The 27,321-nt window shown below is 46.6% G+C and overlaps 1 protein-coding gene and 1 long non-coding RNA gene across 2 annotated transcripts in view; one reads left to right on the forward strand and one right to left on the reverse strand.

The window, feature by feature from the left end:
- LOC108793679 overlaps window positions 1-13,307 on the forward strand; it is an 18,627-nt gene extending 5,320 nt beyond the window's left edge. Inside the window, exons 2-3 of the long non-coding RNA XR_001941656.1 lie at window positions 9,187-9,190; window positions 13,122-13,307. This is a non-coding gene — a long non-coding RNA (uncharacterized LOC108793679). The remainder of the gene's footprint in view (window positions 1-9,186; window positions 9,191-13,121) is intronic.
- A 312-nt stretch (window positions 13,308-13,619) lies between these two features.
- The window catches only part of EPN2 (epsin 2), a 40,757-nt gene continuing 27,055 nt past the window's right edge, over window positions 13,620-27,321 (reverse strand). Inside the window, exons 6-8 of the mRNA XM_018564688.1 lie at window positions 26,386-26,475; window positions 22,059-22,274; window positions 13,620-14,255 (exon numbers count right to left, since the gene is read on the reverse strand). Of these exons, the coding sequence (XP_018420190.1) occupies window positions 13,960-14,255; window positions 22,059-22,274; window positions 26,386-26,475 (602 nt within the window). The 3' untranslated portion in view covers window positions 13,620-13,959. The remainder of the gene's footprint in view (window positions 14,256-22,058; window positions 22,275-26,385; window positions 26,476-27,321) is intronic.

Raw genomic sequence — 27,321 nt, forward strand, 5'->3', positions numbered from 1 at the left:
GGGGGATTCTACACTGACCACCAATGTAATGGGGGATTCTACACTGACCATCAATGTAATGGGGGATTCTACACTGACCACCAATGTAATGGGGGATTCTACACTGACCACCAATGTAATGGGGGATTCTACACTGACCATCAATGTAAGGGGGATTCTACACTGACCACCAATGTAATGGGGGATTCTACACTGACCATCAATGTAAGGGGGATTCTACACTGACCACCAATGTAAGGGGGATTCTACACTGACCACCAATGTAAGGGGGGATTCTACACTGACCATCAATGTAATGGGGGATTCTACACTGACCATCAATGTAAGGGAGGATTCTACACTGACCCCAATGTAACAGGGGTATTTAAAGTGCCCTCCCTCCCTCCTCTCTGCTGACCCACTACATCCTTATCCATCCCCTCTCTGCTCACCGCTGCACCAGCATTCAATTATTTTGCTTACTTATTGAAGAAACATGTCACAAGCGTCCATTAGCCTCATCAGTACGGTACGGTCCGCGGTACGGACACGGTACGGACATGGGCAGGAGGAAGAGTCTGCAGGAGCCAGAGCATTGCACCTGTGATCCACTGACCGCGGTTGCAATACTTTACTGGCTCCAATGCAAAAAAAAAATGATAAATGCGCATTTTTTTAATCAAAAGGTGGAATTCTCCTTTAAATGTTTTCATTTTGAAGGGGGGTATGTTTACAACCACCTTTAAAAGAAATCGGCTTCCCTTAACTTCATGCCTACCATTACTGAATGCGTTTTGCAGCCGTTTGCGGTTTTAAAAATAACAAACGCACGGTCATTGGAAAAATACTGCGGGTATTTTTGTGCTTTCTGCAGTAAGAATAGATGCAGCGGAGTGGCCTTGGTTATTTTCAAAGTCAGACGTTTAGACTTGTTGTCAAGTACCAGTTCTGCATGTTTGCCCCGCCCCCCTTTCCCCGAGCCCGGTAAGTAAAAGCTTCTTTGATCGGGAGATGAGTCATCCCCTCGGCCGGCGCTGAGTGACTCATTGTGTAGGCTTGTGCCAGCAGAAAAACACCGTGTTTGTGTGCTGTCAGGTGAGGCCGGCGCTCGTACACACATCACCACAACAGCTATTTATATTAATGTCAAACCGCAGCACTTATTGTAGACGAAGTATGGAATTAAGATTTCCATTTTCTAGGGGTAAAAATAGAAAATGATATCATCCAACACAGTGAAAAGGATGCAATTATACAAATGTCAATATATACAATGTAATATACGCGCATTCCAAAGACGCTTCATCGTATTTGCATGTCAGATACATCAAATCTCTGTAGCCATACACACGTAGATTTCTCTTGTTCCACCACGTGGGCCGTGCAAGGGAAATCACACCATTTCCCATCCACGCTAAACAGATGGAGGAATCTCCCGAAGCGGCTATTGAATTCAGACAGCCAGAACCCTCGGCTGACTGAATACCCGAAAAGTAACTGCATCTGACTGGATGCAGTCGTTGTGCCGCTGTCAATTCTCCAACCAGCTCCTTCAATTTTATGAAGTCAGGTGGTCCCCAGGGCCGGATTTACTCCCTCTGCTGCCCCAATGCCATGTTCCTCAATGCACCCCCCTACCCGCCAACCCCACCCACCAATGGAGAATGGCAGACCTGCAGGCTGCATGCAAATGATCTTGGCGACATCGCCGAGATCACTTGTACAAAACAAGTGGCGGCTTCCCCGCTCTACATTTAGCCCTGCTTGCCAAAAGCAAGGCTAAATGTAGAAAACTATCTGCTCAGCGCCCGGAACTACATGTCTCGGGCATCGGGAGATAGGAATTCCACACCCCTGCTGCCCCTCTATTCCCTGCTATTCCCCCGAGGCCGGGCCTCCGTTGGCCTTGTGGGAAATCCAGCCCTGGTGGTACCTCCAGGACCACCCATGTTAAGACGTGTGCGAAAACCACACCTATAAGGTATCGCCGTGCATGCCATAGCAAGAACAATAATTCTAGGTCCATCATTCACTATCAACGCTAAACTGATGAGCTGTAAAGGCTTTTAACCCTTTTGCTGCCAACGACGTATGTCATACATCGAGAGCAGTGCGGGCTTGTACACAATGTCTCGGATGCTATAGAAGCCGGAATTTGTTTGCATTGCCTAAGCCGACTGTCAGCTTTTCTTGTGGAAGTGATCACTATTACAGGTACACTGACATCCTGCCTGTTACCCCCCTTTCACCACCATCTTTCCCGGGCTCCGCTGGGCATCCGGTACATCCACAGTGGGTGTCAGTGGGGAGAACGAAGGCCAGCCAGTGGACATCCATTCTCTAATCGTCCAAGCAGTAAATGAGACCGGAAGCAGTGAGCTTTTCGTCACTTCCAGTTTCAGCAATGTAATTCCCCGACTGCTGTAGCCGGGGGGAAAGGGATAAATGAGTGCAGAGGGGCATTATAGACGCCTGATGTCTCCATAAAGAAAACCTGTCGCTTCCATTGTGCTATCACATATGGGGGCTTGCCAATAAATGTGCCAGAGTTCCAGGAAGTAAAAGGAGCAGTGGCTTAACAATCGCCATAGCGACCCAGGCACACAGGGAGGCCGGCCAGGACATCCCCCTGATGCCGTGCGGGCCACCTCGCTATGGCATCTCATGCTGCTGGCTGTCACTGGCCGCTGTGAAGAGGAACGCGCCGCTGTTCAGATCACTGTCAGTGATTTGTGCAGCGGCACGTTCCTCTCCACAACCGCTGCTGAGTCAGTGACAGCCAGCAGCGGCGGAGGAGGAGGCTGGACCGCCAGGGCCCGGGGACTGAGGAGGAGGCGGGGCCCGGCGACGGAGGAGGACCATGGAGGCAGAGGAGGTAGGCAGCGGATCGGGGCTGACAGGTAAGAGGTCTGCAGGTGTGTGACCAGCCCACCTGAGACCCTGCAGAGCCCACCATAGATAGTCTATGGTGGGCTCTGCAGGGTCACTCTCAGGTGGGCTGTACACACCTGGTCTTCAAGTGGTTAATAAATACAAAGCAGCGTTCATCTCTATCTTTTATATCTGCCTGGTGGGAACCTTTAATATCTAAACTGTCCAGACTACATAGTTTTATTACAGGCTCATAAAAAGAAAAGCATTATTTTTGGGAAGTAATCTCTGCAGTGACCCCCCAACATCTCCCCCTGGAGAGGAGCGGCAGATTTGTCTCTGGTATTATACTGCACTGTGTCTTTGTTTGCTCTGTTTTGGCAGCAAGTGAGCACAGCGATGTCCTGGCGTCATTGGAGCGCGTCACTTGACAAACATACAGAGTTTAATGGCCGCCTGACAAGAATAGGACGTCGAATGACTTTCGGTCTCCTCTTCAGTATGAGCCGAGGATAATGGGAAATCAGGATTTCACACTGGGGCTGAGTCACCGCCGCGGTTTGCACGTCATTCCTAAAATCCCTTCTGTTCCTCTGCAGGATTCCTTCCTCTCCAGAATACCAAAAAGTTCTACGAAGCCCCAGAGCCAAGATGATGAGAATGAAGCTCTGCACCAACTTAACCTGGTGCTCTGTGTAGATACAGATCATAGTATCTGTCTGTCTATATCTTTCCATCTACTTATCATCTATCTAATATGTATTTATTTATGCATCTCTTAGATTTATCTGTCTATCTATCTACTCTCTCTCTCATTCTCTCTCTCTCCCTCTCTCTCATTCTCTCTCTCTCCCTCTCTCTCATTCTCTCTCTCTCCCTCTCTCTCATTCTCTCTCTCTCCCTCTCTCTCATTCTCTCTCTCTCCCTCTCTCTCATTCTCTCTCTCATTCTCTCTCTCTCTCTCCTATTCTCTCTCTCTCTCTCTCTCTCTCCAATTCTCTCTCTCTCTCCTATTCTCTCTCTCTCTCTCTCCAATTCTCTCTCTCTCTCTCTCTCTCTCTCTCTCTCCTTCTCTCTCTCTCTCTCTCTCTCTCTCTCTCTCTCTCTCTCTCTCTCTCTCTCTCTCTCCCATTCTCTCTCTCTCTCTCCAATTCTCTATCTCTCTCTCTCCCATTCTCTCTCTCTCTCCTATTCTCTCTCTCCCATTCTCTCTCTCTCTCTCATTCTCTCTCTCTCTCTCCTATTCTCTCTCTCTCTCATTCTCTCTCTCTCTCTCTCCTATTCTCTCTCTCCCATTCTCTCTCTCCAATTCTCTCTCTCTCTCTCCAATTCTCTCTCTCTCTCTCTTTCTCTTTCTCTCTCTCTCTCTCTCTCTTTCTCCTAGTCAGATACTGAGAATGACACCGGGCATATAGGACAAGAGAAGTGTTACTGTGCAGAGTCCATACATACAGAAAAAGAACAGATACTGAGAACTACACCCGGCATACAGGACAAGAGAAGTGTTACTGTGCAGAGTCCATACATACAGAATAAGGACAGATACTGAGAATGACACCCGGCATACAGGACAAGAGAAGTGTTACTGTGCAGAGTCAATACATACAGAAAAAGAGCAGATACTGAGAATGACACCCGGCATATAGGACAAGAGAAGTGTTACTGTGCAGAGTCCATACATACAGAAAAAGAACAGATACTGAGAACTACACCCTGCATATAGGACATGAGAAGTGTTACTGTGCAGAGTCAATACATACAGAAAAAGAGCAGATACTGAGAATGACACCCGGCATATAGGACAAGAGAAGTGTTACTGTGCAGAGTCCATACATACAGAAAAAGAACAGATACTGAGAACTACACCCGGCATACAGGACAAGAGAAGTGTTACTGTGCAGAGTCCATACATACAGAAAAAGAACAGATACTGAGAACTACACCCTGCATATAGGACATGAGAAGTGTTACTGTGCAGAGTCAATACATACAGAAAAAGAGCAGATACTGAGAATGACACCCGGCATACAGGACAAGAGAAGTGGTACTGTGCAGAGTCCATACACACAGAATAGGAACAGATACTGAGAATTACACCCGGCATATAGGACAAGAGAAGTTATACTGTGCAGAGTCACTATTGCATTTGTTATTTAAAGGGCCGGTATAGAAGAAAAGCAATGGTGAAAAAAAGTGAAAAATGTGTGACTTCGGTTTCTTGGTAGTATTCTTTCTTTATCTGCGTATCTGGCGGTATGACAGGGACGTGTCCATTCGCTGTTCCTCCTCCCAGACAGAAGGGACGTGTGCACATTGGCACTATGGCCTGTGGAAGATCTGAGCTCTTCCATACGTCGGCCTCGTGTCTTTGGGTGGCTTTACACTAAGCTATATCGCAGAAGAAATGTCAGACGGGCCGATGGAAGTAATAAAGAAGTATGTACAGACAAAGAGCTCTACGGGATTCAGATCAATCAGGCTGTAAGAGTGATAATGCCATCGCTGCGGGGGAACCAGGCGATCTGATGTAAAAGATACACCACGCTGTGCCCGGATAATCAATGCTTTCACAGCTGCCTGCTCTTCCCATCAATTGTTCCGGATGAGTGCTTAGTGCAATGGATCCGGCCTATCAATGAGTGACTGAGTCATTTCCCACCGGGGCCCGGAATCCTTCCGCTCATTCCCTGACGGAGCCCAGAACTGAACGGTGACAGGACGTTATATCATTTACTCATACAGAGGTTATCCTACATACTTCTCAAATCTTCACAAGTCCAAACCCACAGTGCTAAAGCACTGCCAGGGATCCCAACCTGAAAGAAGCAATTTCCGCAGAGGGGGGTTAGGGGGGGCTGGGAGAGAGCACCCCCCTGAAATGATGGCAGATAGCACAGGAAGCAATAGCTTCTTTGCTATTTGCAGGTTTTTTTTCCTGACAGTTGCAGTCCTCAGCCATTCCTGCAGCCATTCTTATTGGCTATTGCACTTTGCAATAGCCAATAGCAAACTAGCTATTGCACCAGCCTTCTGCTGCTTTCAATCACCAGAAGAGGACCTAATAGAAAACTTCAGGTCCCCCTCTGCTGATTGACAGCAGCAGTGGGCGGGTGCATTAGCTAGTTTGCTATTGGCTATTGCAAAGTGCAATAGCCAATAAGAATCTAGCTATGCATTCGTATGCCTTTTTCTTTTTTTCTGACTGACGGTCGGGCCGCGGCTCCCAATGTCAGAAAAGAAAAAAACGATCGCAGGGAAAGGTTTACTCTGCTCGATTGCAGAGTAAACCTTGAGAAAGTGTTTCTCTCCCGGGCGGCCGGGAGCCGCTATCTGATAGCGGGAGAGTCCCGGAGCGTCCGGGAGAGTTGGGATGTCTGCACTGCGCATCATCTACTATTTCTTGTTCCTTGCACTCAATGCTGCTGACCTCCGGCAGTTTCTTTCAGTCACTTCCTGTCTACATGCACTCCAGCAATGGCGGCATGGCATTTCTCAAGGTGGTTTTCCAGGTGGTGACAACAGTGCACTGTGCCTGCATGTGTGTTGGCACCACAGCTTGTGGTCTCCATCGGAATCCCATGTGGCTGGGTGACAATGCAGGGGCACAATTGGGAGACAGGGACATAGAGTTGTCACTACGGATGCACCAATACCAATACTAGTATCGGTGCCGATACTGAGTATTTGAGCGAGTACTCATACTCACCCACATGCTCCCGATGCCTATGCTGTTAACGGAACTGCCGGTATCAGGAAGCTGGGCAGCAAGTCATTACACACTGCCCAGCTTCCTGCTTTGCCGGGAAGCCGGCTCCATGCTCCCTCGTCACCAGGGAACATGGAGCTGGCTTCCTGTCTATTCAGGAAGCCAGGGGGCGGGTAATGACTAGCCCCCTGGCTTCCTGATTGGCCGGGAAGATGACTCCATACTCTCTCATCACTTGGTTGGCGAGGGAGCATGGAGATGGACGGACAGCGAGTTATTACACACCGCCTTGCTTCCCGGCTAATCCTTAAAGGGACTTCTGGTATCAGTATTCGGTATAGGTGAGTACTGAGAAAAAATATCGGTACTCGTACTCGATACTGAAAAACCGGGATCAGTGCAGGTTTATATTTCATTTAATTTTAACTCAGGTTTTTGTTTCTCTCTGTGACCCCATTGGGGAGACTTTCCTGCACCTCCAGTCCTTGTGACACCGATGGCCCACACTAGGAATGAACTGATAGGCCGTGTTGGACCTTTTCCAGCGCTGAGCTGATGACAGGCAACGTCACTAGACACACACATGACTTGTATGTATATTGAAGTGGCGCCATCTAGTGTCTGATAAGAAGAATTCACTGTGATGATTAATAGTTCAAGAATACAATCTCCATAACAAAGCTAACATAGAAGGTTGAAACACATACAGAATATAAAAATTTATTATTAATACATTTCAGGTCTCGGGGAACACTTACTAAAACCGAATAATCAGTAGTCAATAGGGAAAATGCCCCTTACATTGCTGGTCAGTAGGAAGAATGCAACCCGTACTTCTGTGGCCTGAATGACACCTTTACAGGCAGCTAAAAAGATCATTGGTGTGACCATTCTGGTTTTGCTAAGTGGTGTTGGACCTGGAACCATACCGGCACCATCAACTGGGAGGTCAGTCAGCCACAGCTCAAGGAACCAAGGAACCTCCATGGGGTCGCACAAAACCCTGGTTGAAAATGGCTCCTATGAACTTTAACCCCTCCCTGTCCTTCTTGCAGATAAAGAGACCACAGATGTGCAGTGTATACTAGATGTGGTCTGGCAGTAAATTTGCAGTATTTAGTAGACGGCAGATATGCCCAGGGGGCCGTGATGCAAAGTGCAGCGATCTCATCTCCTTTGGCCACAGTTCCTTCCTGGAGTCCAAGCAGCAAACAACACAAAGTAAACCCGATCCCTAAACTCTCTTATATGACTTTGACATGTTTATGTCATTTTCAGTGTTGTTTTTGATCTTTTAAAATCTGCATATTTCAGTAAAATAGCACCTGGCGATTCTGCCGCCAAGGCCTTCATTGAGGCACTTCCTGTTGTTGAGTGACAACTGTCTCCCGAATCTAATCCTGCTTTTGGCCCTCCTGTCCCAAGCACACCTTGTGAAGACTGTGAGCGGTTGTGCCGACGCACATTATCCTTCAGGAAGCCAGTCCAAAGCAATGATGTGTAGGTGATGCTGCAGCAAATGCATGTAGACTGGAAGTAACTGAAAGAGAGTGAAGGAGATCAGCAACACTAAGATTCAAAAAAGGTGAAAACAGGATTTTATGGGGGGAACTGTATATGGTACAGAGCGTTTTAGCAAACCAAATTTCTGCCAGTGAAGGTTTGGTTCTGCTTTACTATTCCTGTAACACAGGGGTGGGTAACACCGGCCCTCCAGCTGTTGTGGAACTACAAGTCCCATGAGGCATTGCAAGACTGACAGTTACAGGCATGACTCATCGAGGCAGGGCATGTTGGGATTTGTAGTTAACGCACAGCTAGAGGGTAGGGGTTGCCCACCCTTGCTCTAACAGCAAAGTCCATGAAGTGGACGCGTATGAAGCTGTGGTCGATCCGCTACGCGGCTCCTTCAAAGCACCCGCAGAGAATTATGTTAAGTGGCTCCCTCAGGCGAGGCAGAAATTGCTGTCAATTACAGAGCGCGACTCTTAACTGCTGCCGTGAATCAATAGCCTCCCGCTAATGGCCCGGTAATCAGGCTTACTGTACAAAGAGAAATGTATATTCAACCCAACTAAGAATCACAGCAACACAATCCGATGTCAAAGTACATGTAACAGTTTTCTAAAGCGCTGTGTATTATACACAATTGTTCATTTTTCCCATGGAATACTTGTTTTTACCTTTTTTTTCCATCTGGGGAGGGTGTATACCAGCAAAAAAATATATATATCGGGGCTCATGTATAACGAAGAGCAAATATCATTACCTGCGCTCTGTTATGCAGCGTGCACCACTGCAACCACTGTTTTTTAAATGAACCCCATAGGCAGGGCCTGGGATTCTCTGGACGGCGTCCTGCTCAGCTCCTGGCAACCAGAGTCAGAGCCAGAGCTGGGTGGAGGCCATCCTCCCCATCCAACCATGCAACCAGCTACTCCCCATCGCCTCTGGCAGCGAAAAGGCTAGGGACGCCGCTGCCCATAGTTCTGATGTGTAAGGGCCATAAACATCTCTCCACTCAGCTCTTAGGAGCCTGGTATTCGCTGTACGGCGGCTTGCTCAGCTCCTGGCAACCAGTGACGTCACTGGATACCAGGAGCTGGACGGGGCGCCGGCCAGAGTCAGAGCCAGGTGGACGCCACACACCCCCTTCCAACCATGCAACCAGCCGATCCCCGCCTCCTCTGGCAGCAAAAGGGCAAGGGACGTAGTTCTGATGTGTAAGGGCCGTAAACATCTCTCCACTCAGCTCTTAGGTGCATGGGATGCTCTGGCTGGCTTCTTGCTCAGCTCCTGGTAATCAGTGAAGGGTTTAGTTGCCAGGAGCTGGGCAGGACGTCAGCTAGAGCCAGAGCTGGGTGGAGGCAACCCCACCCCTCCATCTAACCATGCAACCAGCCAACCCCCGCTGCCTCTGGCAGCGAAAAGGCTAGGGACGCCCCTGCCCATAGGGTTCTTTTCTACATTACATACGTTCTTTCTTTATCTTTTTCTTTGTCATACTCTGAGCTAACAAAAACATTTGCTGAGCTTCCTAAAATATCCTTCCTGATAATGTTCTCAGATATTCACATTTATCCATAAAACATTTGACATAATCCAGCCTGTAAAATGATATTATTAGTGTACGCTGCCCTGTTCTACAGTACTGTATATTGTCTATTACAATGATGACATCTAGTGGTTGTGATTGGTATTGCAGCCTAGCCCTGCGCAATCTTTATTAGCTTCAGCATCTTGAAGAGTATGTAAAGCCTAACAATAAACTTCGCTTCCTTTGCTCTCTGCTAAATATATTATGTATTACAGTTATTAATATACAGTGCTGACAATTTACGCAGCACTTTACATAGTTGCACATTCACATCAGTCCCTGCCCTTAAGGAGCTTACAATCTGAGGGCCCCATGTCACATGGATACAGTGCTGATTTAGAGAGGAGCCAATTAACCTTCCAGCATGTTTTTGGAGTGTGAGAGGAAACCGGAGTACCCGGAGGAAACACATGCAAACTCCTTGCAGATAGTGTCCAGAATGGGATTTGACCTGAGGCCCCTTCCCCCCCAGTGCTGTAAGGCAGAAGTGCTAATCACTACCCCTTCCTGTGCTCTCTGCTTGTACACAAGGAGAGCTTAGGCCCCATTCACACCAGCAATTAAAGCTATTTCCGAGTTCTGGGGGCAACATTTTTTAGAGTTCTGTGGCTGGAACCAATAGCTGCTGTGCAAATAGCTGCTGTTGCTTAGCCTATGCAAAGCAATGACAGGATGACGGTCACGGCTGTTTGGATGTAATCGGACATTGTCAGTTACCTGCGGTTAGGGACAAATGATCGCCCCCGGATGGAGGCTGTCTGTCCAAGGATGATCATCTATCCCAATTCACAGGTAATCAGTGGTGTATTGGCATTGTAGAGGTTGAGTGGCAGCACCAATTGTGGTTCCGGTAGCAGGAATCTGAATATTCTTTGCATAGGCAAAGCAATGGCTTTTGATATACATTGCCTGGCCCCCCCAAAAACAGAGTCAGACTGGATTTAGCTAAACAAATCGGAAAAAGCCTTTTATTGGATAAGTGTTATGATCTGGGGGGGCTTCAGTTGGTCAGCTCTAGGTTCAGCAATGTTATATTCCCAAAAAATGAGGTCAGCTGCCGACCTGAATATACGGAACCATCAGGTTTTTCCATCAGCGAATTTTTTCTTCCCTGACGGCACATTGGTCATATTCCAAGATGACAATGCCAGGATTCATCGGGCTCAGATTGTGAAAGAGTGATTCAGGGGGCATGAGACATCATTGCCACACATGGATTGGCCACCAAGGTCCAGACCTTAACCCCATTGAGAATCTTTGGGATGTGCTGGAGAAGACTTTACACAGTGGTCTGACTCTCCCATCATCACTACAAGACCTTGGTAGAAAATGTATGCAACTCTGGACAGAAATAAATGTTGAGACATTGCATAAGCTGATCGAAACGATGCCACGAAGAATGTGTGCCGTAATCAAAGCTAAAGGCGGTCCAATGAAATATTACAGTGTGTGACCTTTTTTTTTTGTCCGGGCAGTGTACTTTAGATATACTTTAAGTTAATCAAGCAACTAACATTATTAGCTGCTGGGATATGACACTAATGTTTAGAACATGTTTAGTAATTCTAAGGAGCCGGGCTTTTGTAAATTGAAAAAACCCCCAAAAAGTACCTTTACAAGAGAACCTGTCTTAAAAAACTGTGAAGCCATTGAAAAGGACTTTTTTTTCCTATTCTCTATTCCTCCCGAATCCAATTTCATTTTGTTATTGAGCGCTTGACTTTCCATACTTCGGGGCAAAAAACGCACTCTGCAGCTAAGTTCTACAACACCTGCCATACTTGTGGCCAATGTGAGCACTTTAGCGGTTATCATTGATGTTGTTCTCATTAAATAGGTATCTGGTGGGTGGGCAGTGTGTAGCTCCAAAGATGGGAAGCACTTCGTAAACAAAGTGAAACCAAAATCAGAGGGGTGCATAGAAAAAGCTACAATAACCAAAGCACTACACTAAACGACTTACCATCTTACATAACTTTATTTTCTACACATGGAAAGCCTTAGAGACCCTGTCACCAAACAAAAAAATCTGCAGGAAAAAGCACAGAAAACCTTTTATATAGCTGCCCGGAGGAGAAAAGGGGGATACTATAGAGCAGGGGTGGGCAAACTCTAGCTCTCCAGCTGTGATGGAACTACAAATCCCATGAGGAATTGCATGATTCTCACAGCCACAGGCATGACTCCCAGAGACAGATGCATCATGGGATTTGTAGTTTCACCACAGCTGGAGGGCCGCAGTTTGCCCACCCCTGCTATAGTGTGACTTGAGTGACAGCTCTGAGTCTGCTGGGGCTGCTGACATCACATCAAAGATGGCAGAGTTCCCAGCAGCAATCTCAGGGCTTTGGGATGTCTACACAAGGTAATTAATCTTTTACAGGTAAATAACATGCATATAATACGGTAAATACACACACAGGGGCAGATCGCTGTGCGAAAGAGATTCATAGCTCTGTATGGCCAGTAGATGGAGCTGAGGGAATAGGAATTTCCTGTTCTCCTCAGCTCCATCTGGTGGCCATACAGCGCAGCAAAACTCATTCACACGGTAAAAAGCTGTGCGAATGGTTTATAAATCAACAGCAAAAAGTTTCCCAGCACACTTGCGAGCTAGCATGCAAAAAAAACCGCTAACGTTGAAAACAGAGGTTTAGATACACTTCTTCTGCAGAAAATGTGAAAGCCGCACAGCCGCGCTAAGGCACCTCTTATAGTGCGGTCCTATCTCTAAAACTATCAGAGCCTCCATCTTGGAGCACATGTAGCAAAAGATAAAATTTGGGTGCAGGTTTGTCAGGAGGAAGGCCAACCTCCCTTAAAGGCACGGGGACGCACAAGGGACCCCGCACATCACAACGGCAGATGAGACCTCCCATGCGTCACTGCACCAAATCAGTCAAGCAAAACAAATGTCAAAGGTTAAAAACAGAGGTTTAGATACACGCCTTCTGCAGAAAATTCCGGCAAACCTGCCCACAATTTGATCTCCAAGATGGAGGCTCTCATAGTTTAGAGTTAGGACCGCACTATATAGAGGTGCCTTGGCGCGGCTGTGCGGCTTTCACAATTTCTGCAGAAGACGTGTATCTAGAACCTCTGTTTTTAACCTTAGCGGTGAGACAAGTTTTTTTGCATGCTGGCTGGTGAGTGTGCTGGGAAACCTTTTGCTGTGGTACTCTATAAGGCCCTTCCATGTGCACCTTGCTGTAAAGCTGGAGACAAATGAATGAGTGCGTTTGCCATTTGTTTTGCTTGGTTTATAAAATCAGCCTCATAATCGAATGGGAAGATTTTTGTTGAAATAAATGGACTGCGGACAGGTCCACATGAATTTTTACGTAGACCACCCAGAGCACTTTCATTTTCTCACAAGAGCAAAGAGGGAGACGAAGTGATAAAAATATAGGTTTTATTTGACGTAAAGAATAGCTTTATAGACACAACTGTGTTTTATTTGATGGTGAGAGTTATTTCAAACATTTTGACTGCCCAGATTACATCTCATACAGCAGCTCAGCCATTTCGCCAGCAGCCAAACAAACGTTCAGCCTATCGATTCACCGGATCATGTGACGTCACGGAGACACAAGGCAGTGAAAGGATAGGCTGCAGTCCTGCGGATGACACCTTCCTTCGCAAAATGGCTGACAAAAGTCTGGAGCGACCGTTGCTTCAAGCTCTTGTCCATTAGTGTGTTGTTGTCACTTTTTTCGTTTGTTACATAAGAACTCAAACCCATCGAGGCGTGGACGTGTTATATCTAAAAGGGTAAAACAACTGCGTAGTTTTTATTTTTATTTTCTTCTTGTAGGCACACAATGCATTCGCATGTCAATTCCGCTCGACCGCACGTTCCCTTATATAACGGGTCAACTCGTCAATTTGAAATACACCCGCAGACCCAATGTTAGTATCTCCTCACAGGCACGACTACAGCAAATCCACATTCTATGCTGTTTCTTTTATTATATGACATAAAATCTCGGTGTGACACGGTCATAGCATCCTGGGAAAAGAGTGAGCGATGGAGACGGGGTGACCAAGAGACGCTGAACCGCGAGGAGTAGGGTGATACATTTCGACCTAAGAAAAGACAGGAGGACGAAGCCTTGCTTTGGTGAGTGTCTCGTGTTGATTGGTTGTGAAACTTCGTGGACGTGTCCTCCATAGCTTGAAGTCGACTCAGGCCTAATCCCCCTGCAGGACGGACCTGGAGGATGTTAAGGACACATCAGCAGGGAGGTGTGACTCCGTTCTGTAGTGTTATTTTGTACGTTGCCGCGTCCGCGGGTCCCCTCAGCTTTCATAGCAAGAATGGGTTGGTGGCATTCATGGCTTGGGCGTTTGAGGGAGGGATGGCAGTGCTGTGATGCGGCAAGGTGGCTGCCATGTTTATGTTCATCCCTGCTGGCGGTACCGCGGGCAGCGTTGACATGCCGAGTAATGGGAGTGGCATGGAGGCCTCGTTAGCGGGCATGTTGTTGAAGGACGATGCGACTCCCATCATTGGGCTGGAACGCAGCTGGTTTAGGGTCAGCGCTTGAGGCTGGTTGACCTGGAAGGGGTTGATAGCGGGAGCAGCTATTGGAGCAGTTTGTACTAGGAAGAGAAGAGGCAAAATTCATTAGTGTGGCTGGCGCTGGGTTTGAGCGCAGATTAAACCTGAACTTACAGCTGAATGCAAAGAAGAAATTCATATACGAGAGTTGTTATACCTGCAAAAGGATTTGCATTCACATCCATCCAGCACTGAGATTTACATAGCTCTGCCACACAGCACAGCCCTCTGGCAGTGTAGGAGACCTGGTATTTGTCTGCTAGATCTCAGTAACACTTACAGGTCTAGTCCCTCCCCCAGCCTGTGACAGTGAAAGCAAAAGCAGCAGACTGATGATCTCATCTTTCTGCCACTTTGCTCTTTCTGCCTATCAGCATGCTTCTTGTCAATACACTGCAGCACAACTCCTTGGCTCTTTGTGCTGCTTCTCCTTCTCCCGGCCTGAGGTTTGCTGTACAGAAACATGAAACTGCTGATACCAAGTCAAATTCAGGTACTTGCATTTCAAAAAAAGACACGAATGGCATGTTACAAAAGACAAATAATGCAGCATTGTATTTACTATGTACCTGGAGTTCAACTTTAAAGTACTTGTACAGTACAGAAGTGGTTTGTAGCAGCTCGTGCCACCACTGGATTTCCCAGCACTTTAAGTCCCAATGGGAAGTGAGAGGGAATCTCCATAGTGGGGGCAAGGACTGCAAAAAAACATCAAGGAGTTCTATCCCTTCCACGCTCTATATTAAAAATATTTAAAACAAAACTGGCTTTAAAGAAGAATTCCGGGAAAATCACAAACCTAGGCTGGCCATATATTAGCTGCCGGCCCTGATCATACGAAGACTTTCCGGCCAGCTCCTTCGATCAGCTGTTCGAGGGATGCTGACCGAGAGGGTGCTGACAGCGGCACACACTGTGTGAATTTCGGGCACTTCCTCACAAAACAGCTGAAATTCGCACAGTGTATGGCAGGGATGTCCAAACTCCGGCCCTCCAGCTGTGGTGAAACTACAAATCCCATGAGGCATCTCTCTCCGGGAGTCATATCTGTGGCTGTGAGAATCTTGCAAAGCCTCATGGGATTCGTAGTTCCACCACAGCTGGAGGGCCGCAGTTTGGACATCCCTTGTGTAAGGGCACCCTTTCGCTTGCACTGGGGCTACCCCATGCACTGCAAGGGTTAAGTGCTCATTTTGTATAGGGATGGAATAAAGCAGAATTACGTACCTGATCCCCAGTCCTACCATCTTCCTCCGGGCTGCTAGATTGGTCCCTGCAACCTCTTTTTCCCTGGGTTCCAGCGTTCTAAGGACCCATAACATCATCACATCTTATACAGGTCCATTGACTTGCATTAGACGTGAGGACACCAAGGGACATTAAATAGCCGGGGGGAGAGATGAGTACCGCCTGCCACGGGACCGAGGAGGATCAGGTAAGTAAATCTGATAATTTGAGACAAAACAAGCACTTAACCCTTGCATTGTGAGGGTAGTCCCACTGGAAAGGTAAGTTTGTGATTTTCCCAGAGTTCTTCTTTAAAATTCAAATAAATCCGAAACTCTTATTTTGGAGACCTTTTTCATGTCATTCAAAATAATAAAATGCTGTTCCCCAGCTCCCAGCCTTGATCACATGGGGTCTGGCTACCAAACCTGACTACATAGAGTCTATTGTTTTCAATCGGCAGTTATATAGGAGGTTCATAAAAGCTGCCATTGGGTACAAAGATAAACGCAAAGTATATACAGCTTATCATACATGTGTGACATCATAGGTAACCTGAAATGGCCTACGGAGTCACTCCTCACTGGCGAGGGAGATTCCTCAGCATTTCTGCCACTGAGCTAGCAACACCTTGCTGGTCCAGAACAAACGTCCCAATTGTAAGATTTCCCCTTATTCTGTTCTGGTGACAGCTGTAAAATTTGGGATTTCCTATCACTTTCTTACCTGGTCTCCTAGGATTCATTGAGAGGGTGAATGTCCCTGATGTCCTGGTGTCAATGGTCACTAGGATTCATTGAGAGGGTGAATGTCCCTGATGTCCTGGTGTCAATGGTCACTAGGATTCATTGAGAGGGTGAATGTCCCTGGTGTCAATGGTCACTAGGATTCATTGAGAGGGTGAATGTCCTTGATGTCTTGGTGTCAATGGTCACTAGGATTCATTGAGAGGGTGAATGTCCTTGATGTCTTGGTGTCAATGGTCACTAGGATTTATTGAGAGGGTGAATGTCCCTGATGTCAATGGTCACTAGGATTCATTGAGAGGGTGAATGTCCCCGATGTCCTGGTGTCAATGGTCACTAGGATTCATTGAGAGGGTGAATGTCCCTACAGGAGACACAGACAGAGATAAAAACCAAATCTACTCTTCTTTTATTGGATAGTTAATATACACATTTAAAGCCACCCGAATCACTCCTGCTACATATCCAGCAGTTAAAACGTAAACCAACTAGCTGCTACTATACTACATGCTGGCGATGCTGCTGCAGTATTAGTTATGGTGGTGACAACAAAAAAGTGGAAAATTGGTTAGAACATGTAATTTTATTTTGCTGTCTCTTTTCTTTTTAGGGAGCTCTCCTCTCACTTCCTGTCCCAGAGGCACAGCAGGAAGTGAGTGGAAACCTTTACAAAGTAAGGGGGAATCCCCTCTTAGACGGTAGTCACTAGAGCAGTGTCCCCATTGGAAGATCCCTTTCACCTCTTTGTTCTTGTGACCACTGTAATACTTTGGACTGCCGTGAGATGCAAAAAATATATAATTGTTCATGATACAAGCAAGGTAAATTAATTCTTCAGGCTGGATTCACAATTTCCAGTGTGCGTGCAGCATGCTTGGTAATGCCCATGCATAAAGGGGCCCATATAGTTTCCCTTTCACATTTACCTTCAGTGCATACATGTGAACCAGCCACATAGGAAATAATGGGAGTCGATGGGCCCCTAGGGTATTCTTCTACTGTAATACAATTTTTTGAAGTATTGTCAATTACAATTCAAATGATATCTGCGACAGTTAATAACGCAAATAACCAGCAATGATCATTCATCAAAAAACTGCACATTGTTTTGCGCAATTCGCCATTTTTGCCAAATTGTGCAGTCATCTGAAAAACTGGCCTGTGGGCTTTACGTTGTCCTAATAGGATGATCCAGAAAGGGCACGGAGGTTGTGGCCGGTCCAGGGACTGATCAGTAAGTTAATGTACGCAATAGAGATGGTTGGGCAACGCTGGGAAGTTCCTGTAGCTGTGTCTGTATTGTGAGAGGCCTTATTATATCCCTGTGAGTAGAAGGGGCGGGGGCGAGCGGCAAGGTATTTCAGGAATCCCCAAAGTAAACAGGTCATTTCCGATTTCCAGACACACAGGAAAAACACAGGAAAGGAACTTTCTCTGGAATTAAGAGGCCCTGGCCGGGTGCCACAGACAATTAGAAAGTCTTTGTGAAACCAGAGAGCAGTGAAGCCTATGTATGTAAATCCTGCAGAAGGGGACTCGATTGGAGGGCGGATTATAAGTTTTAGGACATCCCAGAGCTGAGATTCATATATAGGAAATGTTTACCGGTCAGATGGTTTGTAAAGTAATGCTCCGGCGTTTTTACCAAATGCTGTTGCTATACAAGATAGGACTCTCCGCAGAGAATAGAGCTGTAGGTGGGACTCAGCAGGTCCTCCCAATATTGGCCATTTGCAGAAAACTTTAGGGAAGGGGGCATACAAGACCTGTCACCCTGCAATGCTGCATCTGGAGAGAGAGACGTAGTGGCCGGTATTTACTATAGGAAGCTCCTACGTTGAGGGAAAGTGAACATTGTAAGTTAAGATTTCTCCACCAAAACATTACATGAAGCACTAATGATGACAGATTTTACAGAGGTGGCATGGTTTACAAAGGTGGGCATGGTTTACAAAGGGAGTATGGTTTAGGTGGGCATGGTTTACAAAGGGAGTATGGTTTACAAAGGCGGCATGGTTTACAAAGGGAGTATGGTTTACAAAGGCGGCATGGTTTACAAAGGGAGTATGGTTTACAAAGGCGGCATGGTTTACAAAGGGAGTATGGTTTAGGTGGGCATGGTTTACAAAGGGAGTATGGTTTACAAAGGCGGGCATGGTTTACAAAGGGAGTATGGTTTAGGTGGGCATGGTTTACAAAGGGAGTATGGTTTACAAAGGCGGGATGGTTTACAAAGGGAGTATGGTTTAGGTGGGCATGGTTTACAAAGGGAGTATGGTTTACAAAGGCGGGCATGGGTTACAAAGGGGGCATGGTTTACAAAGGCGGGCATGGTTTACAAAGGGAGTATGGTTTACAAAGGCGGGCATGGTTTACAAAGGGAGTATGGTTTACAAAGGCGGCATGGTTTACAAAGGGAGTATGGTTTACAAAGGCGGCATGGTTTACAAAGGGAGTATGGTTTACAAAGGCGGGCATGGTTTACAAAGGGAGTATGGTTTACAAAGGCGGGCATGGTTTACAAAGGGGGTATGGTTTACAAAGGTGGGCATGGTTTACAAAGGTGGGCATGGTTTGCAAAGGCGGGCATGGTTTACAAAGGTGGCATGGTTTAGAAAGATGGGCATGGTTTACAAAGGTGGCATGGTTTACAAAAGGGGTATGCTTTACAAAGGTGGCATGGTTTAGAAAGATGGGCATGGTTTACAAAGGTGGCATGGTTTACAAAAGGGGTATGGTTTACAAAGGCAGGCATGGTTTACAAAGGTGGCATGGTTTACAAAGGTGGCATGGTTTACAAAGGGAGTATGGTTTACAAAGGCGGGCATGCTTTACAAAGGGGGTATGGTTTACAAAGGTGGCATGGTTTACAAAAGGGGTATGGTTTACAAAGGGAGTATGGTTTACAAAGGTGTGCATGGTTTACAAAGGGGGCATGGTTTACAAAGGTGGGCATGGTTTACAAAGATGGGCATGGTTTATTTCTACAGTAATGGAGTCTAATAGAATCTAATTTTACAAGGATGTTCACCCAGCTTCATCTGAGCATCAGCTCAGTGCCATCTCTGTCTGTGAATCTGTGTCACTCTCTGACTGTTAAACTCTCCATCAATGCTAATCATTCTAAGTTTCACAATATCGGGGTGTCTACAATAAATAGTCTTTGCGCTGTATAATGACTTTGCACCTGCCATAAGTTATTAAGCACTTTGGGGATTCTTGCTTCCAGCAGCTGCTGGCACTGAGGGCATTGTACATTCCCAGACCAGCACATCAGCGGGTCAATTGGACATGCTACTTATGCTAAGCAGCTTTCACATTCCTGCCCTGCACTGAAAACCACATCTGCAAACCTCACACAGATGCATCTTCTCATCTAGACAGAGAACTGAAGGGGTTAAGGCAGGCTAGGACAAGGCGGAGGCTATGTTTAGGATTAGGCTGAAGCAGAAGGTTGGGTTAGGTTTTGGCTGGAGCAAAGTGTAAGGTTAGGTTTAAGCTAAGTCAGAAGGTATAGTAAGACTTGGAAGACTAAGTCAGAAGGTATAGCAAGGATTTGCAAATTTCAAGGGTATGTTAAAATCAGGCTAGGTAAGGGTGTGTGTAGGATTATGCTAGGACAGAGGCATAGCTAGGATTCTGTTAGGACAGAGGGTATGTTTAGGATTCAGTTAGGGCAAAGGGTACGGTTAGGATTTGGCTAAGGTAGGGAATTGAGTTAGAATTAGGCTAGGGTGGAAGATATGGTTAGGATCTGGCTAGGACAGGGGGTATGGTTAAGATTAGGCTTGGGCATAAAGTATGGTTATGAATGAGAGGGCATGTTTGCGATAAACTAGGACAGAGGGTATGGTTAAGATTGGGCTAGAGCAGAGGGTATAGTTTAGATAAGGCGAGGGAAGAGAGTTTAGTTTAAATTAGGTTAGAGCAGATGGTAAGGTTAGAATGAGGTACAAGTTTTGGTTAAATGTAAATAGGAACAGAATAGGCAGAATGCATGAGTAGGAAAATGCAAAAATAAGAATGGTTAGGATTAGGCTAGAGTAGAAGGTATTATCATTATTAGGCTAAAGTGGAAGGTATGATTAGGATTAGATTAGGATGAAAGGTATGGTTAGGATTATACTAGAGCGGAAGGTATAATTAGCATTATATTAGAGCTGAAGGTATGGCTAGGATTATACTAGGGTGGAAGGTTTGATCAGGATTATACTAGAGGGGAATATACAGTTAGGATTGTACTAGGCTGGAGGATATGATTAGGATTATACTAGAGCAGAAGGTATAATTAGCGTTATATTAGAACGGAAGGTATGGTTAGGATTTTACTAGGGTGAAAGGTATTGGTTGGGATTATACTAGGGTGAAAGGTATTGGTTGGGATTATACTAGGGTGGAAGGTATTGGTTGGGATTATATACTAGGGTGGAAGGTATTGGTTGGGATTATATACTAGGGTGGAAGATATTGGTTGGGATTATATACTAGGGTGGAAGGTATTGGTTGGGATTATATACTAGGGTGGAAGGTATGGTTGGGATTATATACTAGGGTGGAATGTATGGTTGGGATTATACTAGAGTGGAAGGTATGGCTAGGATTATATACTAGGGTGGAATGTATGGCTAGGATTATATACTAGGGTGGAAGGTATGGTTGGGATTATATACTAGGGTGGGAGGTATGGTTGGGATTATATACTAGGGTGGGAGGTATGGTTGGGATTATATACTAGGGTGGAAGGTATGGCTAGGATTATATACTAGGGTGGAAGGTATGGTTGGGATTATATACTAGGGTGGGAAGTATGGTTGGGAATATATACTAGGGTGGAAGGTATGGCTAGGATTATATACTAGGGTGGAATGTATGGTTGGGATTATATACTAGGGTGGAAGGTATGGCTAGGATTATATACTAGGGCGGAATGTATGGTTGGGATTATATACTAGGGTGGAAGGTATGGCTAGGATTATATACTAGGGTGGAAGGTATGGCTAGGATTATATACTAGGGTGGAAGGTATGGCTAGGATTATATACTAGGGTGGAAGGTATGGCTAGGATTATATACTAGGGTGGAAGGTATGGCTAGGATTATATACTAGGGTGGAAGGTATGGCTAGGATTATATACTAGCGTGGAAGGTATGGCTAGGATTATATACTAGGGTGGAAGGTATGGCTAGGATTATATACTAGGGTGGAATGTATGGTTGGGATTATATACTAGGGTGGAAGGTATAGTCAGAGTTAGGCCGCAGTAAAGAAAAAGACAAGGGAGAGAGTTAGGTTTGAGGATTAGGATCAGTTTAAGGGTCTTTACATTTTTTATGGGTGTATTGATGGAGCAGAAAGTGACCGGTCGTATCTATATTACAGCCAATGTTACACTTTGCGGTCACCATCTGCTTCTTCCCATTTGCTGGATGGCAAACACTGATTTCATTGACCCCTGTTGAGGACCAGCCATGCTGGCTCTCGCTCGCTCACCCTCTCCAACCTTAATTTGCATTATCTATCAGATTTCCATGATAAAATATCACATATAATAAGATTCATAAAGGAGGTGAATGTGCCGGGTGAATGTCTGCAAACAGCAGAAAATGTTCTTTTTGAATCTGCCAGGAAGTTTGCAGTGATGAACACACTTCTGATTTGCATACCAGTTCCAGGTCAATGACTCAGAAATCAAGTGTCTAGTAAGCCCTTGAAATCAATGAGACTACAGGATTCTGCCGTACCCTACAGAGCTGATTTCTGATTGGTTGCCAGAGGTCAGGGGGATGCCTTTCCTTCCTTCAGCTCTTTCATAGCATTTTCACAAATGTCAAATAATAATACCAGCCTAAAAAAATAATGATGAGATGTACCTGATGCCAAGAAGGGGTTAAACGTAGGGGCGGGCGGCGTGGGCATCGTCACCAGTGTGTCCAGGTTCACTAGGGCGGCGTTGGATCCCAGGAAGGATTCTGGGGTTTTGCGAGCGATGGCCTGTTTGCCCGTGGTCATGGCCACCAGCTGGGAGTCAAAGAGGTCCGGACTGGTGGTACCACTGCGTAAGGACGGCAATGTCGATATGGAATCTGCTAGAAGGGGGGAGAAAAAAAATGGAGTCAGCCATGCCGGAGGTTTTCTACATTTCAGAAACAAAAATTCTCAAAAGAAAAATACCTGTTGATCCTGCCAGAAATTCAGTGAGCTCCTCACTTCCTGTTTGAGCTGACAATGCTGCATCTTCTGCTAAAATCCTGTGCCGTTGTCAGCCCTGTCTGAGACTACAGAATCCACCCAGGTAATGATATATCATCATATATATATATATAAGATATGTAAGTGAGAAAAGGGGGAGGAAATCTGTAGTCCAGCAGGGAGCTCTATTGTGCCGCAAATCAATTCAAGACCTCACTAAATTTCTGGTGGGATCAACAGGTATTTTTTTGTTGTGTTTTAAAGAGACAAGACACACTGCAATGTGCATGTATAGCAGAGACGTGCTGCGTCTGTTTTTTCCATGTAATCTGCCCATAGATACACGAATGACATTGACGTGAAACATGAGATTTTAGTGACTGGTTTTATGTCAGCTTTAAATGAAGAAATTAAGATTCTTACCAGGCCACCGACTTAATAAATGGCACAGGGGGTAATAAGAGGCGGGATTACAAGCATTGTGAATCTACTGAACTCCCTGTTTTTTGTATTTTAGTAGGTTACTGTTAGCAATCAAAAGTCCAAGTGGGTGTGGCCTGGGACCGCGCTCAGCTAAGCCATCAGCAAGCCATTGCCGGGTCTCTGTGCTTCTCCATACAATGCAGGCTGATCTTGGCTGGTGGGAAGGGCCACCATGGGGCTGTATGTAGCTTGCTGGAACATCGCAGCACCCTGCCTCAGCCCTCAGGGGTCAGACTCTTGGTAGGAGTTATGCCAATATCAAAATCCCTTGATGGGTTGATGTCAGTCTGCTGGAGTGAGCTTTCCCAGGCAGGCTGCATTTGTATGCATGCCCCAGCTAACCCCCACACGTGATGCTGAGCCTCCATGATTAAAAGAACTGAAATCCAATGAATGAAAGGGGCGGGCCAGGGACAGTCAGGCTGGGGAGGAAAGCAGTGGATGATAGACATGTGCACTGCCAAAAAATTTGTTTAGTTTCGTTTTGATTCGGATTTGTGTTATTTTGTTTTTCGGGATTCGGGTGTGAAAGTCAATTCGGATTCGGACGAAATTCGTTAGCGGTAGTTCGTTCGAACGTTCGTTTCGGTTTCGTTTCTTATGCGTTTCGGTCATTCGTTCGTTCGTTTGCAGCAAAGTGACATTTGAGGGGGAAAAAATGTTTTTCTCCTTCTCTAATGTCACTTTGCTCCAACGAACAAAACGAAAACGAACGTTCGAACGAACTACCGCTAACGAATTTCGTAAACGAAAATTCGGATTCGTTTGCATTCGTTATATCTGTAATTTGGAATTCGGATACATCCGAATGTCCGAATTTCCGAAAATTCGTCCGAATTTCGATTCGGAACGAAACGAATCGCACATGTCTAGTGGATGATGCTGGATGCCTTCCAGCCAGGAAATGAGGCGGTTCTGTCTGACTTGCTGCAGCTTCTAATGCACATTGTGAGGAGCTCCCAGTGTGCAGTGATATTAGAGTAAGACATTTCAGTCCAGGAGAGGAGCCGGTACAACTGAGCAAGACTGAAGGCCGGAGTTCTGCTTTAAATTATGTTCATGTCATAAGCAGTTTCCAGCTGTAAAGACCCGATAAGAATGGCTGGTTTCCCAGAAAGTCTTTCTCCTTTAAGAAAGCGGAGTTTAATCCCCCAGCACAGCTACAGAGCAGGTCCTGGAGAGAGGACAGACTAATGTAAGCCAGGGGTGGACAACTCCGGCCCTCCAGCTGTGCTTTAACTACAAATCCCAACAGGCCTTTGCCTCTGGGAGTCATGCCTGTAACTGTCAGTCTTGCAATGCCTCATGGGACTTGTAGTTCCACAACAGCTGGAGGGCTGGAGTTGCCCACTGCTGATCTAAGCAGTACGTCTGCTGTGCACTACAGGAACAAATGAGGCGTCTTCCTCCTCTGCGCAGGTTTAGGTAGCAGCCTCTTCCTCTCCATATGTCTGCCTGTGCACATGTGTGACCTCTGACCCCCGCGCGCTCCATCCAAAGTTCCTCCATCTTATGCCAGTTATTCCAGCAGATGTTCCGCTCCCAGGCACCTGGGATACATCACATTTCACCACGGCCTCTCCAGGCAGATAGAAACAAAAGGAAGAGAGGAAACCAGGAATCCTCGCAGCCGGACTGCCAGTGGAATGTTCTGGATGCGAAACATCTGCGATTCCATTCACGACGCGACTGCTGGATTAATCAACCGCAGGCAGTCTGTGCAGCTGTGCCTCCACCGCAAGGCCGAGGCATGATGGGAGTTGGAGTGCCATTTCAGCCAAAGTAAACACGACCGTGACTTCGTTCATAACCTCGCTTGGAGTAAATACTGCAGCCCTGAGAAAGACAGATTAAGCTACAGCAGTAATTCAGACATTTCCGGGATCAATCCTCTGATAACTGCACATTCGCTGGACACGGCCTTTCATCCGAGCAATTGTTATCGCTAGCCAAAGCTGGCAATCTGAAGATGAACTCCAACCTTACAGTGTGCATCAGAAACTGCAGCAAGTCAGGCAGAGCCCGCCTCATTTCTGGACTGGAGGACGTCCAGCATCATAGAGCTCTTTGCCCAATATGGCCTTTCCTTTTATCATTGGATTTCAGTTCTTTCAATCATGGCGGCTCAGCATCACATAAGGGGGTTACCTAGCATGCAAATGCAGTCTACTTAGGAATACCCAGACTGACTCCCACCCATCAAGGTATTTTGATATTTGCACTCCTCCCAAGAGCCAGCTTACTGGTTACATCAGGGCTGTGTTCTATCAAAGTTTGTGACTACGTTGGAATGTGCGACCGTGTCATTTTAACATAATCCCGCCCAGTTTTACAGCAGTGGAATGTGTGACTGCCCATTAGGTCAAGCATTCCAATGCTTTATCAGCTGTTCCAGGCAGGGGCGCCGAGGCCGGGTGTCACCCGGAGTGAATACTGGGTGACACCACGCCGTGATGTCATCGCACGTGCGTGATGATGCCATCGCGCATGCGCGGCCATCTTATTCATAGCTGCCGGCGGGGACGTTCACCCGGCGGGAAAAGGTATACCGCCATTCCCCTTTTCTCTCCCCTATAACTGTCGGGCTCTCGGTCCATGATCGAGTGCCTGATTTTTTTAGAGGGGGTGACACCAAAATTACTGTCAGCCATTTTGGTGTCAGACCTCCAATGGTGTCACCCGGGTGCGTGCCGCACCCCCCCCCCGCCATGCCACTGGTTCCAGGGCAGATCGGCTCACTGCGCATGTGCAGGAGAATCTGCCTGGAACAGCTGATTGATCCTCAAATGTCACTTCTATCCGACTTTGTGAGTGCAGTGGAATGTGATATCGCAGTCGGAGAGAAATGACATTTCAGGACCGATCAGCTTTTCCAGGGCAGCTCGGTTCTCCTGCACATACGATTTGTGAAGCCGATCTGCCCTGGAACAGCTGGGAAAGCGCTGGAATTCTTCACCTATTGGCGGTCACACATTCCACCGAAAAACTGGGCGGGATTACGTTAAAACGCGTGACCACGTCACCAGTCACATATTCTAAACCGCCAAAAGAGGGGTATGGCCGGTACCCATGTCAGGGAGGCCCCTTTCATGGGTATCGGCTGTACCAGTGGCAGCATGGCAGAGGTGACAGGGGATGTGGTGGAGGAGGCCGGCACCTAGCAGCAGCAGGTAAGAAGAGTTGGGAGGAGGTACGGGGAAAGGGACCCTGACGACCAGACCAGCCCATCTGGGACCCTACAGAGCCCACCATATAGAGTCTCAGGTGGGCTATGCAGGATCTATGGTGTGCTCTGCAGGGTCTCAGGTAAGTACAGCACGCTACTGCACTGCAACATTAGAGACCGCTGGGGGGGAGGGGGAGGGGGCTGATTACCAGTGTGATCGGCTCCCGCACCACCCCCCCAAGGGGCCCAAGATAAAATCTTGCACCAGGGCCCTTTGGTTATTAGGTCCACCACTGCCTAAATGGTACAAAAATGAAAGAATAAAATGTAAGATTGAAAACATACTGCATACTACATACCTGATACTTTAGACCTCAGGCTGTCAAACTCGGAGAAATCATCTTTCGCGGTCCCATTTAAATTGCTGAACGGGTCAAAGGACGGACCTCCTGTTAAATAAAAAATATAATGCTTAAAGGGATATTAAAGTCAAAAGATTTGTAAGTTGATGAAATAATTTACAATGGACGCTGCTCCTTGATGTTTAAAAAATCAGCTGATCCCCTGAGCACTGGTGCTGATTTCCTGTGTTAGGGTGGCTCCTTTCCCTTGCTGGGTCCTATGGAGCTATGGAGCCACCCTTGTGTGTGCTAGTAAGCTGTGTGTGTCTCCACAAACACACAGACACAGAAAGGCAAGCTTCTCCCTGCTCCCCGCTCCACTTTGCTCCCTCCTCTATCTTTCGTTCTCTAAGCTAGAAGAAGGACGGCTTCTGGAGTCTGCTCTGTCCCTTGTGATCTTCTACTGGACAGGAAGTTCAGGGAAGACGAGGTAAGAGAGTTGGAGCTGTTCAGAAACATGATGACTGTAATTGCTTAGGCAAAAATTAAAGTAAAACTTTGCTGGGCGATGCATATTTGTTTGATCTGAATACATTATTGAAAAAATGGGCCACATTAGTAAAAAATATTGTATGGGGTTAATACCTGTAATCAGGACCGTCCCTATAATAAGGTAGCTTGAGGTAGTTGTCTTAAGTGGCATCTCATTAGGTCATGTGTGGGGGGGGGAGGAGGGGGTGCAGATCTGCCACCTTTTTGGCCAGAGCATCTTAGGTTGCTAAGAGCTCCTAGCAACTTGTGAGCTCTTAGAAACCTGTGAAGCTCTGGCAGGCGTCCCACCCAGCTCACTGACGTCACTGGTTGCCAGGTGAGCGTCCCGCCTAGCTCCTGACAACCATTGGTGAGCTGGGCGGGTCTCCAGACAGAGGTGCTGTGCACGTCCCTCTACAGTCT

Source organism: Nanorana parkeri, unplaced genomic scaffold, assembly GCF_000935625.1.
Source record: "Nanorana parkeri isolate BGI_ZX_2015 unplaced genomic scaffold, ASM93562v1 scaffold772, whole genome shotgun sequence".
Taxonomy (NCBI): Eukaryota; Metazoa; Chordata; class Amphibia; order Anura; family Dicroglossidae; genus Nanorana; species Nanorana parkeri.